At 32.2% G+C, this 15,474-nt stretch overlaps 1 protein-coding gene and 1 pseudogene across 1 annotated transcript in view; one reads left to right on the forward strand and one right to left on the reverse strand.

The window, feature by feature from the left end:
* Positions 1-15,474, forward strand: part of LOC145278224 (myb-binding protein 1A-like) — a 102,889-nt gene that overhangs the window by 45,339 nt on the left and 42,076 nt on the right. The window contains exons 14-20 of the mRNA XM_080130514.1: positions 2-98; positions 1,415-1,473; positions 4,210-4,263; positions 6,949-7,002; positions 8,522-8,629; positions 11,715-11,772; positions 13,194-13,336. Coding sequence (XP_079986640.1) covers positions 2-98; positions 1,415-1,473; positions 4,210-4,263; positions 6,949-7,002; positions 8,522-8,629; positions 11,715-11,772; positions 13,194-13,336 — 573 coding nt within the window. The remainder of the gene's footprint in view (position 1; positions 99-1,414; positions 1,474-4,209; positions 4,264-6,948; positions 7,003-8,521; positions 8,630-11,714; positions 11,773-13,193; positions 13,337-15,474) is intronic.
* On the reverse strand, positions 3,728-3,845 carry LOC145285218 (5S ribosomal RNA; annotated as a pseudogene).

Genomic DNA, 15,474 nt, shown 5'->3' on the forward strand with positions numbered 1-15,474 from the left:
GTGTGAAGAAATTGAATCTGCTTTTCCTGCTTCATTAGTACAGTCTTGCCATATCATGTTCAGCAAATGTTTCTTAAAGGTCATCAGTCAAAAAACAGGTAAGCAAATTTTTTTTTGTTTTTAAACGCTTTTCAAATTTCAGAAATTTAAAGTAAGAAAAGACTTTCACATATTTGTGACAGATTTTCTTTTCTATCAATACTGAATATTACTTAGCATTACTTCCAAATATATGTGAGAGGCATTCCATAAGTAATGCCTCCTACTTTTTATTCTGCCCGAATGGATAAGAGGGGATTGCAAATTTCATTTTTATGATGACTGAACTGATGCATTCATGACCTGAAAGTTTAATCTCTCTGTTGCAGATATTGGTGTGAGATTCTAAGAAAGCAACCCCTGCCATGAGCATATGCCAGAAGCAGAGATGCGTTATTAAATTTCTGGCAAAAGTGCATTGAGAATGGTGGTTACTATGTAGAAAAATAAATTCTGGAGCACAACAGGTTGCTCATTTTAATAGTACTGCTCCCGTTTTCCTAGTTCTTCAACTTATTGAGTAAAAAAAAAAGAAATAGGAGGCTTTAGTTTTGGAATAACCTTCAAGCTTTAAAATTTATCAATATGATTATCAAGTTCAGTGTGTTATACTGTATGATTGATGAGATGTAACTATAGAAAGATTTGAAGTTGGATTGCAGTTGCTGCTAGAATGATAGTGAAGTTAGGCATGATAGAAACTATATAAAATAAGAGCTCAGGGTTGAACAACATTCAGTGGTAGAGGGTGAAAGTGATAGATACAAATGTCGTAAGATCATGTTAGAAACTGATAAAATAAGAAAAATAGTTTGAAACTTTATAAAGGGATTCTAAAAAATCTATTTTAGTCAAAATAACTTGGAGATGTTGAAATGCCATAAAATAAATAAACAAAGCCATTCAATACTAAATTAATGACAATGCGTTTCCTTTGTTAACTTTAATACTACCAAATAGGGTGTCTGCTTCTTTCTGACCTAAAATGCACCAAACATTGATGCGGTTTTGTTTTTTTTTCCTTTCTCTTTACAAAACTTTATGTTCTGCAAGTCAACAAGAAAAAAAAAATTCTCCTCTACAAAGCAACTAAATCGAACATAAATAAAACAAAACAACCAACCTTTTTTCACCACTTTCAACGTATGGTCAGCCGTTGTAATTTGTTTTTGTTTTACTGATTGTAAGAATCGTGTGATCTAGTCAGAATTGGAGATTCTTATGAACTGCATATTAATTTTGTCGGAGGTTGGGAAATGCAGAGAAAGAGCATCCTAACTAAGATAGACCCATGAATATTGATGTTTAGTTCATATCTCTAGTTTAGTATTTTTTTTTTTTTTTTTTCCCTAAAAATATCAATTTTCAATTTCAGATAAAACAAAAAAGAAAGCCATTCTGCTAGCGGCTCACCAACTCTTTTCTTATGTCGAGGTAAACATTTTTTTTTTATTCTTTGTTCATATTAATCTACAAACTGGTGTTTTTCTAAGATTAAACCATTTTTTTTTTTTTTTTAATCATCATACATTTATGCAATAGGAAAACCCATGTCAGAAGAGATGACGAATATACTTTTTTTTATTGTGTGTTATTGTTAGCTAAACATGTTTAGTTTTTATATTAAACTGTTATAGGTGTCTGAAAGTATAAAATTCAGGTTTTACATTATTGTAAATGATTAAGAATGGTTTAATTAACCTGTTAAGTCCCAAGGTATTCTCAATTTTTTACTATTGCATTGAAACTTTGTGTAATGAATCATTACTAATGACTCACAGTCTTTAGGTTTTGGTTTAGATCTCAGCTCGAGTATTTTATTTATTTATTTTTTTTACTTACAAGAAGTGAACGTTTTAGAAAAAACAATACTTGCATGCACATGTCTCAATTTCTGTATGAATTAAAATATAATATTTCTGTGTATTTTATGACTGGGCAATGTCGGGCAGCCTGCTAGTACACACACATATATCTATAATATAAAGCTGAATGTCTGTATGTGTGTGTGTATTTGGTCACGAATAGGCTCCTATATGGTTGACTATTTTAAAAAACTGATTACATATAATGATAGAAGATGTATCGAGACACAGGAATGGGTATGTTTAATCTGGCAGAACAGTGGTTCATTAAAATTGTGGGGTCTGCGTTCATGCCTGGTTCACAAAGTATGGGAATAAAAAATTGAAAAAAAAAAACGTTTACAAGTGTTTCTGATATAGATGTAATACTTTGATAAGTATGTTTTAACTTAAATAGGGATGGTATAATAAAATTGTGAGGTCTGCGTTCGCGCATGGCCTCCATAGAATGGAAATAGGCACAAACTTTAATAAAGACTTTTCATATCTATCTGTGTAAGTATACTTTGATAATTATGTTTCTGTTTGAAGAAATATGGTATAATAAATTATGGGATGTTCGTTCGCACCTGACCTCCATAGAATGGAAATATGTCACAAAGTTTAACAAGTTTTTTAATATATCTCCACAGAATATTGTGGTAAGTGTTTTAGTGTGAACAGGTATGGTATAATAAATTATATGGTTTATCTATTTTATTTTTACTTTCATCATATTTTGCTTTGGTTTTGATACCCCCAAATTCAACCCAAATTCACAACCCTTCCTTTTCATAACCTATCATACTTTCATGAATCAGAGTCCATTTTCTGTAGGCTGTTTTTGAACCCAGTCAACGACGGGTACTTTTGCTAGTATGTGTGTGTGTGTATATATATATATATATATATATATATATGACTACTTCATTTAATCACATAAATTAATATACAAAAGTATTATTTTATGCGTAAACTTTAAGTATTTACTTCAACAGTGCTCAATACATTATTAGAGCTAGATAGTAAATTCTAAAAATATATATGGCAATTAAGCTACACAGAGTATTCCGTGTTTCATCCACGCTAGGATTCGTCAGGCTTAAGCTTAAGTTCATACATCATTGAACAAATAAAATTTTAGAAAATTTTACAAGAATTTTTAAGGTTTCCAGCAACTCTCAAAAAGAAGTTAATGAATATAAATGAATTTTATCCTTTCTTCAGAATAATTACGCAACAAGCAGTACTATTGTTATATTGTTGGTCTACCGGATAATAATCTATATATGCCGAGGAAGCTATTGGGTGCAGGAAATAGCAAGAATGTAGAAATAAGGAAAAGCATGCAACTCCAAAAGTTGGTGAACATCAAGAAATAAAAGTTACGTAAAAATATAACCGGAGTGTCGATTGTGAATCCTTGGAGTGAATTTTCATTGCAGCTTTTAAAAACTCATCAACTACAAATTTGCAATGGTAAACCCATCAATTATGATAGGCAATGGTATGCTCCCTTTTTAGCCTGATGTAAACCCCGTAGAAACTATTATTCAGCATTTTGTTAAAGACTGTCACATATGCTATTGACTCATCAATGAACTGTATTCGAATCTGTTATGCACACACTCACATCCGTGAACACTTATGTACACACAGACGCCACAATGCTGCTAGACAATCACACAAATAAACTTTGTTTTATATAAAGGCTTCCTTCAGTCTTGACAGACTATGGATACCTACTGTAAAGGTGCCTGCATGTGAAACTTTTGTGGCAGGAGGTGTGCAATCTCCAACCACACCTCTCCTAAGTCGACAACAATGCTGAGATAAGCGGAAAGCACATACAGCACCTAGAATACCCAAATGATCACCCATCTGGTACTAGCCAGGTTCAACGTTGCTTAACTTCGGTGATCTGACGAGAACCAGTGATGTCAACGTAATTATGCTGTACGTTCTATATACAGCACAGCATTATATGCCCGTCATATAGATAACTGTGTATTACAGATACACCCACCCTGCTATGTAACACTATTATATATTATTTTATAGATTTTAAAAAGAAATTATTTGGTCTATTTATAGGACATTGAGGCCTAATGAGTTAAATCAATGGAACGATAATTAGTTAAAGTATAAATGTTGAAGATATGATTTAAAAAAGATTCTTTGCAAGTAAAGCTCATTGTAGTTGGAGATGCATGCATTATTTGTTGGTAAAAATAATAGGAAAACTAATCACATCTAGATTTAAAAACAAAATGAAATTTGGAATTTAAAAAAAAATAACTGTTTCTTTCTTTTTTTTTTATTTCAGTCACTGATAAAAAACACAGATATTGTGAAGCCACTGAAAGATTTGAATGAAGAGGTAAATATTTTTGTGTGTATGTAAAATATTTGTGGTAAGACCAGGCATTACCTTGGATTGAATGAGAAATCCAATGTCCTTTTTGCCAACTCATAATACTACCATAATACTTTTTTTTTTTTTTTTTACATTATAATACTCAATTTTAAGAGAGGTGCCCAGCAATGTGCTTGGCATTGAGGAGAGGTGTAGTTAAATAGCCAATTATTAGAACAGGTTAAATAAGTTCATAATTTTTAAACTCTCTTGATGGTTTCCAAAAATACATGAGGACCTTTGTGCAGTATTTCTCGTATTTTGGACTACGGTTCTCACCTTGAGTTTTATTTGCACAATGTTTTGGTCGCTATAACATTTCATCTTCTTAAGGAGTATCATGTCAGACTCAAGACTCTGCATAGAATTTTGAATGGCACCCTTTATTTAATCTATGAGGGGTAGAACATTCTTGTTCTGTCAGTCATGTTTGGGTAGAAGCTGTAAGCAATTTTCAGTTGTATTTTGAGTGTTGTTTGCACTGAGAATTGAACTTTCAGCCGTTATTTCTGTTTCTGAATTTTTGAGATAAGGATTGATAATGTATTATTTGGATTACTGTTCACATCTTGAGTGTTCAACAGAAAGATTCTGCAGTTCGACAAGATAAATCTGAAGAAGGTTGGAAGTTACATTCGTTGAAACGGTGTGTGAATAATACTCAAGGTGAGAACCATAGTTTGAATAATTAAAATAATATTTAATATTTCTTTTCTTATTTTTTTTAATTTCCATAAAATTTTTAAAAGTTATAAATAAAAGTAAAGTAAAACATATTTCCTTTTTTATCAACGTCAAATGTGAATTCAGACTCTATAATAATGTTGTAACCTCTTTAAAAAAATTTATTTCTGGAGATTTACAATGATCGAAAAAATAAATTTGGCACAAGGCTATTTGGAAGTGTCGGGTGGGGAGTTTATGGTCACCCTTGCCACTATACCTTATAATTGTCTCAGATATTCTTAACTATAAACCTCAATTACCATAATACCACATTCATTCCAGGGGTCATCTGACTTAAGATTACCAAAATCGATGTTTTTTTTTTGTTTTTTTTAAAAAATTTTTTTTTAACCTCTTTGATCCAAATATAATTATCCAAATATTCTGGATAATGTAGTTTTAGAATTTCATATGGTTCGTAGGAGTTCATGAACAGAGAGAAAGTACAAATTAGAATATTTGTTTTTTTTCTTGTTTTATTATACAAATAGTGACCATATTACTATTAGATTCTTGTCCAGAATTTCCCCTACATTAAAAAACAGAAATAAAGAAAAATCTGTATGATGTACATGTGCATGATGAAACGAAAATATAATATTCCAAAAATCACGTAAATTGATCAAGTAGTTTTATTTTTATGAAAATAATTTTAAGTGATTAATAAGAATTTGTAGGCATTACGACATAAATTTTGCAAGTTTTCAATTAAGTTATCTCCCTTGTTTTTAAGATTTTTATTAAAAATTGTGTGCAAGGCAATCACTCCTCCGATGCTCATAAAAATTCATTTTCTTATTTAAAAATAAAACTATTTCATCAATTTACATAATTTTTGGAATATATTTTTCGCTATTTTTGTTTTCTAATATAGGGGAAATCTGAATAAAAACTGTTTATCTAATCAATATTAAACCGAATGCTAATCTTTAATAATGGTTGCCTCTTAAACATATATATATTTTTATGATTATTCAATTATATTTCACTTTTTACTTAGACCAATCTTGTAATTTATGAAACTTGATGTAACTACAGAGCATATACAAATAAATGACAAAATGTCTGTATTCCAAATTTCAAGATGTTATCCATCTTGCTGCTTATTTCTTTAAGCATGTTAAAATGTTCAATTCTTGACAACACCTGTTTTGTAGTGCAGAATCATTCATGAAACTATGTTAGTTTTTTAATTTATTCCACCCTTACTAATCAGAAGAATACTAAAAGAAAATAAAGGAAAATGGACATGATTACAGAATCCGAAAGTCGTTAAAGAAGTGGCAATTGTTTTCCTTTAGTTATGCCATCTTGTTGCCTTATTTGTTAGCTGCATTTAAACTAGATGCTTATGGCAAGGTTTTAGAATATAGTCAACCCAACTGCTTCACTTGGATGGAGGAACGATGAATTCATACAATTACTAAGGATATCAATGAAAATGTTACATCATTCCAACAGCAAATGACACTGCAATCTGTTGGTTCTCACCGGTAACAATGCCAACACTAAACATTTCAGTTATCAAAGTATGCTTGAGTATTGCATTGAGCAGCATCGCTTTCCTGTGAGCATGAAAAGTTGTCACTTGTCATGAATGGACCAGATCAGGGTAAGTAGTTTGTGATCCACTAGTCTGCAGCTTTGTGACACGATATGCATTTATTTTGAATCCTCGTGTAATGCAATTGTTGAATGCTTGAGTGTTTGCTGACGTTGCTTTTAACATTTGAACAGGATTCACTTTTAAAAGATTGAACAGGTTGTTCCTTTCAACATGTCTGAATCTCTTTTTCACAGCTGTTAATTATGGTGGACATAAACTATAATTGTCAATCATCTTTTATTATCGTTTTTCACAGTTCGCTGACATCTGTTATCAAACTGCTAAAGAAATATTATTTTTCAATCCATTAATTTCAGACAATTGCAGCTTTGCTGAAGACTAAGAAGATGATGCAAAAATTGGAATCAAAGGTAAGAGTTCGCTATTTACTTTCATGAGTATTTTTATTTTTTTGCTTTTGTTCTTGTCCAGAATTCTCCCTGTATTAAAAAACGAAAATAAAGAAAACTCTGTATGATGTGTACGTACCTAAAACAAAAATATCATATTCCAAAAATCATGTAAATTGATAGGTAATTTAATTTTTACTGAAAATATCAAATTTATGAGTAAGAGAGAAGAGACTGCTTCATATTGCCATCTTTAAAATATTCCTAAGAATAGAAAGTGGATCGGGGTTTATTTTCGGCAGCCACATCACTCTCACTTCCCTTACTTTGTCTTTTAGTCCTCACATAACATGAACTATGTTTCTGACGAAGGGTAAATAATTGCTGTTTTTTTAGGTCAGAATCTTGGCAAGTTGACGTTGGTAAAGTTTTGATTTTGAAGTATTTTTTATTATTTTTTTTAGTTTTTTTTTTTAGCTCCTTACATTAAGTGTCTTCATATCTTGTCTGGAGCGATTTCCATAAAAAAGAGGGTAGATAACTGAACAATAATTATAATTGTGATATTTTTGTTGAAATGTCTATGGATTTCCATTAAGGCTTCTTTATAAAAACTAAAAAAAAAACTACTATCAGGGGAATTATGGAGAAAAACTGTTTTTTTTTTTTTTTTTTTTTTCGAAAAAGATTGTATATCTGAAGCTGTTTTACGATTTTGAAAACAAGTTCCATAAAAAGAAAAAAAAAAAAGAAAAAAAATTATCACTAGTTTGAATCACAGGTTTTATCTAGGGGAGATAACTAAAAACTCAGTGTTCACTAATTGTCTTGGAAAACTGTTTTCATAATAATGAATTTTTAACCTTATCATTTTTCATAATTTTGGGGTATTTTAATTACTGCGACATACAATTAATTAGATACCATTGGTTTTGCTTGAAATTCAATATTTTGGTTTTTATTAATGAAAACACTTTTCAAAGACAATTAGCGAAAATTGAGCTTTATCTGCCTAGATAAAACCCATGATGCCAAAAATGTTTATGATGTACATATTCATCACAGAACAAAGATGTCATATTCCCCAAATCACATAAATTGATCAAGTAGTAAAAAATTCAAATTTTATGACAATCAGGCCATGATGAAATAAGAGGGAAACAACTCGATTCGAAATATAGAGACCAAAATCAGCATTATATTGAATACATTATAAAAATCACTACAAATCATAACTTATTTTCTTAGTTAAAAAAAGTACTTCAGTAATTTTTGGAATATGACATCTTCATTCCATGACGAGTATGTACATCATAAAGATTCTTGTGTGTGTGTATGTGTATATATATATATATATATATATATATATATATATATATATATATATATAAATTTTTTTTTAAATTAATGTAATTCTAAATAAGTATAAGTTTTAGTTGTAAACACAACTTTTAAAACTTACGCATAAAAATAAATGCAAGAAAATGTGATTTCAGGCTGAAGCATAATTGTTCAAACTTTTATAAATTTTTTTTTTCAGAAAAATGATGAGGAAGCAAGCAAAGATATTGTTGCCTTTGAACTCCTGCTGATCTACCTGGCATTACAGGTATTCTGTGACCCTCAGGACTGCTTGGATGTCATTGAGGTATGTAACACATATCTTTGTATCAATTTTCTTGTCGTGATGTCTACATTTACTGATTTCACTACAAGTATTGAACCTCTTGTCCAGATTAGCAATAAAAAAGAAATTGCAAATAAAGGTTATTTTTTTTTTTACACAGTGATCACCACTTATCAAGGCCCGGAAGCCACTCAGGGATAAGGGTTATTGCAAGTACATTACGTTAGTGTGGAGATTTGATGAAGCGTTTACTTAAGGGGGCGGTTCATTAGGAATTTGTTAACGTTGGACTTGAACACATCCAAGTTGTAGTCTGGTGGGAAGCAGGCAGACGGAACAGAGTTCCACAGGCGTGCAGTTCTAAGAAAGAAGCTTTGTTCATGGAATCCGCCTTTTAATTTAGGCACAGATATAGAGTGGGGGAAATTTTTCACAGTGAATTCAGCTAGACGGGTGTTTTTCGTGAAAGATTGGCGAGGGGGGACCAGAGATTGGAGTTCAGACGAGCACCTGCCATGGAAATAACGATAAAACAAGGATAGGCTCGCAACGTCTCTTCTGTGGGAGAGAGGTTGCAGGGTAGAGAAAAGGGCATCCCCCACTAAGCCACAAAGTCTATTTTGTACTCTGTCAAGGCAGGATAGGCTGTTTTTAGCAGCTCCTGCCCAGATATGGCAACAGTATTCCATCCTTGGACGTACTTGGCTTTTATATAGATAGAGAATTGCATCAGTAGTGAGATATCTTCTGGAGCGGTAGAAGGATCCCACCATCTTTCCAGCGACCTTGGCAACAGACTTGATATATGTGTTCCATTTCAGATGAGGAGTAAAGGTCAAACCCAGAAGCTTGTCAAAACACGGGGCCTCACCCAGACGAGAGCCATCCATCACAATTGATGCCAGATGGGGATCAGAGCGTTGATGATGTAAGGATAGGAGTTTGGTTTTGGATGCATTAAAGGTAACCAGTCACATCTTCCCCCACTGAACCACGTGCTCGAGATCAGAGGAGAGAGAATCAGAGAGAACTTTGTCATTTACAGCCTTTGATGTGTTGCCGTAGATGGTTGTGTCATCAGCATAGATGTCAACGAATGATTTAAGTATGTGTTTAGGGAGGTCATTGATGTAGATCAGGAAGAGAGTTGGGCCCAGGATTGACCCCTGAGGGACTCCAGCATTAATATTGCAGGCCTCCGATTTTTGTCCATCTACCACTACTCTTATGAGCCTATCGGAGAGAAATGATTTAATGATTGAGAAAACATTTCCAGTTATACCGTAGCTGGAAATCTTGTGAAGTAGACCCTTATGCCATACCTTGTCGAAGGCCTTTGATATGTCAAGAGCAATTGCCCTAGAAAGGGAGCCTTTGTCAAGAGATTCGCTAATCCTGTGGGATATAACCGTCAGCACATCTGCGGTAGATCTTGCAGAGCGGAAACCATATTGTGTGTCACTAAGAAGGTTATTCCTGCTGAGGTGGTTGACTATTTCTCTATTTAATATGGATTCCAGCAACTTACTCATAGCACACAGGAGACTTATTGGTCTGTACTGAGAGGGAGATGACTTATCACCTGAATTCTTAAATACAGGGCAAACCGATGAGGTCTTCCAGGGAGTTGGAAAGCACTTCTCCTTAAGGCAGCCCTTAAATAGTTTCGTAAGTATGGGAGCAAGTTCTGGTTGAAGCTTTTTTAACACTATAATTGGGATGCCATCAGGGCCAGTTGCTTTACTGGAATCTAGGTTCTTGATTAGCTTGGCGACCTCATGCACGGATATTTGTATATTACCTAGCTTGTTCTGTGTTATAGGAGGAAATATGGGGAGTTGATGGCGTTCGTCGCATAGGGTAGAATTAGCTGCAAAGTTCTTTGCAAATAGTTTGGCCTTGTCTGACGCTGACGAGATGACCTCTGGTCCATTGATAATGGTTGGGATAGAACGCACACTTCTGTTCAGGATCCTATTTGTTATTTGCCAAAATAGAACATATGCAGAGTAGAAAGTGGACCATGAGTTTCCTTTCAGTAGTGTCATAACTCTTGTTTCCCTTATTTTTTCCTTTAGTCCTCACATTCCATGATTGATATTTCTGATAAAGAAGGAAGAATTACTCTTTTCTAGGTTGGAACCTATACCTACATGTTTTTTTCTTTTTTTTTTTTATCGTGAATTGGTGTTTTTTTTGTTTTTTTTTGTATTTTTTTAGTTCTTTACATAAAGCGGCTTCATACCATCTCTAGAGCCATTTCCATAAAAGAAATATAAAAAAAATCAGGTTCTTCATTATTGTAGTGAAATCCAAAAATTGAAATATTAAATTACAATTAAAACCAATGGTATCATGTCAAAATTCGTGACATTTTTTTTTAACATAGCCATCACTTCTCAAGGCCCAGAGGCCACTCAAGGATAAGAGTTAAAGAGTGTACATAACTAAAAATTATAAATAACAATGAGGTAGAAAATTAATTATTCATGAAAATAAATTTCCAAATTTTCAGTTTCCTCAGAGTTGCTAGATTAGCCCTTTTAAAGTCAAATTTCATGAATTTGGCCTTTTTTGAAGTAGTTTGGTCTTAAAAAATTGTATTTCACCTTTTTAAAAATTTGGTTTTATATAACGTTATTATTTCAGCATTGATCAATAAGTGCACTAGTACCAAAAAAATAAGTAATCACCCACTCTAAATTTAAAAATAATTGTTTTTTTTTCTCCAACATGTAATTATCTAAAAAAAAACAAAAGTAAAAACAAGAATCCTATATTGGGTGGGTGAGTACTTGCTTTAAAAAATATGAAAATGATAGAATCTATTATTAATATTCTGTAGCATAAGTAAAAAAAAAAAAATTTTAATTTTACTAATCTTATTTTTAATTCTTGGTTCTCATAAGTCACTAGAAAATTCTAGATAAACAACCTAATTTTTTGATAATTCAAAAACTTTTTATCACTTTTAGCTGTAATATATTTAATTCTTTCAAATTTGTTAATGTTCATTTATATAGTATCTGTTATCACACATGAGTTTGACATGGAGATCTATTTTTTTTTTTTTTTAACAAATAAAAATTTTCTTTCTCTCAAATAGGATACGTTGTCTTGTTGTGATCGAGCTGTAAAGAAAACAAAAACATCAAAGAAAAATGGTGAGATTTTGAACGTTGCTATTTTTTCACATTTGTTGTGATTGTTGTGTTCCTGTTAAGTACACTGCAGAGTGATCTCCCTTTCAATTAACACTATTTTGTGAAGTTAACTTCTTACCAATCCTATTAATATCTGCTTTTTTTTTTTTTATATATTCTGGCATGTGGTGGACAGTTTTTAGAAATTGACTTCTAAATCAAACTAGGTCTTAATTTATCCATCTTTCTCAAATCTATCTTGATCACTTTGTCCCTTGTTTTTCTTTGCCTTACCCTGTGAACTAATGCTCGAACCTCAAATGTTCTATATCTACTAATCGAAAACCCTTGGATTCATTGTTTCAATATGGCTGTTGCAGTGAAGTTTCCTGTTTTGCACATATCTCCTTATACTGTACAGATTTAATCTTCCTCTGAAGTCATCAGATTTAAGCCTATCTATTCTCATATCATTTCTCTCCATGCAATACATGTCTTCAACCCTCACTTGTACTTATCCTGTTATATGACTTGGGATGCAAAAGTATTCAAAATGATCTAAATAAATGACAAAGTGTCAAAGAAATCTGTTCTCTCTCTGATTTGTTTTTTATATATATACTAGCGAGGGGGGGGGGTACCCGGCGTTGCCAGAGTGTTTGGTCGGATGGGGGTGAGGGGTGTTAATGAAAACCTAAGAATAAGTGAAGTAAAAAAAGAAAACGGAAAAACGAACGTTAAAACTTATCTGAAAAATAAAGCGAGGGGTACCCGGTCGTGGGGGGTGGGGTGGAGGGTAATCAAAACATCGAAAAAAAAAACACAAAAAACTAATGTAAGGCAAACGAATGATGTTAAATGTAAAAATCGAAAAAACAAAAAGAAAACAGAAAAACGAACGTTAAAACCGCTTTAAAAAATCTGAAAAATACCCCCCCCCCCAAAAAAAAAAAACATGTGAAAAATGGCTTAATTAAGCCTGTTTCAATATTAAAATTTAAAAAATCGGTAGGTACCCGGGTGGTTTTGGGTGTGGGTGGTCGGTCGGGGGTGTTAATGAAAACCTAAGAATAAGCGAAGTAAAAAAACCCCAGAAAAACGAACGTTACGTGAAAGATTGCTTAAATAACCCTGCTTCAATATTAAAATTTAAAAAAATCGAAAAAAAAAAAAAAGAAGACACCTCAGAGGACGGTTTTTGTTTGACCCCCCCCCCCCTGTAGAAAAGTGCCGATTTCAGGGTGAAAAAATTAACGTTTTTGGCCAATTTTTCGATATTTGTTGGGCGAAGGATGGGGCTTTCATATGAGACCAAATTTGTGAATTTTTGTTCTGTCTGTCGAAAGTTTTTAGCAGACACAAAAACATACATGCATACATTTTCGCTTTTTTATATATATATATATATATATATATTTTTTTTTTTTTCATTGTTTTTACAGAACCTGATTGGCTACAAGTTCTGATGGAAGTCTTGATAGGAATGATGGCCAACCCAACCAAATTATCTCGACTAATTGCTCTCAACATCTTCTCAGCTGTTGTGGAACGCATCACACCTGAAAATGTACAGCAAATTACAGAGGTAAGATGAACTGACAGCAGAAATTCATCACCATTTGGTAGTTCTTTTTGCAAGACATTTTTACTTTGTTTTTATGTTTAGTTATGTATAGCATTAAGAAAAATGCAAAAATTAGTTTCTATTACTTGAGATTTTTTATTTGGGCTTTTTCTGCCCAATCAATAGTTATTGTGTTTATAATGTAGTTCATTTGGTCAAGTGCTCATTAGTATCAGTAGAAAAAAAATTATGCCGCTTTCTCACCTTATGTTAAATGTTTAAAAAAATTTAGCATTTGTCCAGAATTTCTCCATATGAAAACGACAAAATAAAGAAAAAAATTGTATAAGGTATAAATAAAGCTACTTGATTAATCTATGTAATTTTTGGTGTATAATATTTTCTGTCAAAGGTACAACAAAGGTAAATTACATAGATTAATCAAGTAGCTTTATTTATATAAAGAAAATCATTTTTAAGTGAATAAGAGTTTTTCCAATGCCCCACCTTGACCCCTCTTCCTGTTAAAGTAATTTTCTAGAGTTTTTGGAGTTATCTCTCCTGTCCATTCAGTGTTTTCAAGATGGTCTCGTGAGATCATCTCTTGTAGTTTAGCTATAAAATTGTTTTTTTTAGATTTAAAAATAAAATTACTTTGTCAATTTATGTGAGTTTTGATGTACGTTTTCTTTCTGTCACGGGTAGGTACATTATGCCATTTATTTGTTTTTGTTTTTTCATATGAAAATTTTGGATGAGCAAAAAATATTTTGGTGCTTCTACATTATTGGGATGAGGTTTTGTAGTCGACAAATGGAGTTTTCTGATAAAAAACAATTGTTTCAACTGATTTGTTTTGTCAATTCTAATAAGTTCCAAATTATGCTGTCGAAATTACATGAATATTACTAAATTATTAAAAAAACAACTTTAATCGTGTTAGCAGGTGAAAAATTGCCACCATCTTTGTCTAATTTCAACGGAAAATTACCTCCCTGTTGAACTGTCCTGTGTTTTACGATCATTTTCATCAAATTCTATTTTTTATTTTCTTTAATAAAAATTTTTCTACCTCGTCAACCTCCGTAATTTTTGGATATAACCATCTTAAAAATACGAGGAATACATAGATACCATTGTTTTCATGTGAAATTCAGTTTGACGATTTCTGAAAATCTTGTCCCAATTCTGTAGAAGTGCCAATATTTCTGTTTGTATTTTGATTTTAATAAATAATACATTTATATTATTGATTTCATTTTATTTGTACACCAATATATATAATTTTTGTGTCCAAATTTTATGATAATTTAATGAAAAGGACAAAATTTTTTGTTCTTATTTAGACCTGCACTTATTTAACAAGACAAAACAAAAAACCTTTATGGTGTACCTACTTATCATGGCATGAAGATGTTATATTCCAAAAATCACTAAAATTGATCAAATAGTTTTTTTAAGAAAATCAAATTTTATGATTGTTAGCAATAAAGTATTTTTCAGCAGAGAGAAAATAAAAAGAAAGAGCCGGATTGAGTTGTCTCCATTTGTGAGTTGTCCGCCTTTGAAACAATCAAACATGGCAGACGGAGTCTCCCTCATGGAGTATGTTATAAAATTTGATTTTCTTAAATACTAACAGGGGTGCCCGGCATTGCCAGTGTGTTTGTCGGTGTAAAAGAAAAAAAAAAATGATAGGCTCGAACCCGAACCCTTGACGCGAAGGTGAAAAAGAAAGTGTAAAAAGATCTGACATCTTACCACTTGGCCACGACGGAACAAAAACTGAAAAGCATTTTAATTTAATTAAAAAGTTAAGTGACAGGTGCATAAATTTAATGAGGTTAAACATCACGCCATAGGGGAATGAAATGACGCACTTAACTTTGGCTGCAAGCCAGTTTTCCCAAGATGAGGAAAATCAGCTTCCCATAAGAAAGAGGGTGTCCAAATGAATATCTATTGTCTGATATGACGGTTTTGGCTGCATTGATCAAAGCTCATTGCTTTCTGGACGTTCCTGGCACAAGTGCAAGGAAGCTGCTTTTTCTACGGATACAGTTTTGCTTATATACGGAAAAGCCAAACAAACATGCAGAGATTAAAAAAAAAATCGCGAAATAGCGTGTAAAAGTCGCCCAAATTAAAGATACACACAA

The sequence above is a fragment of the Euprymna scolopes genome, chromosome 1, assembly GCF_053919585.1.
Source record: "Euprymna scolopes isolate OS-2025 chromosome 1, ASM5391958v1, whole genome shotgun sequence".
In the NCBI taxonomy this organism is placed as follows: Eukaryota; Metazoa; Mollusca; class Cephalopoda; order Sepiida; family Sepiolidae; genus Euprymna; species Euprymna scolopes.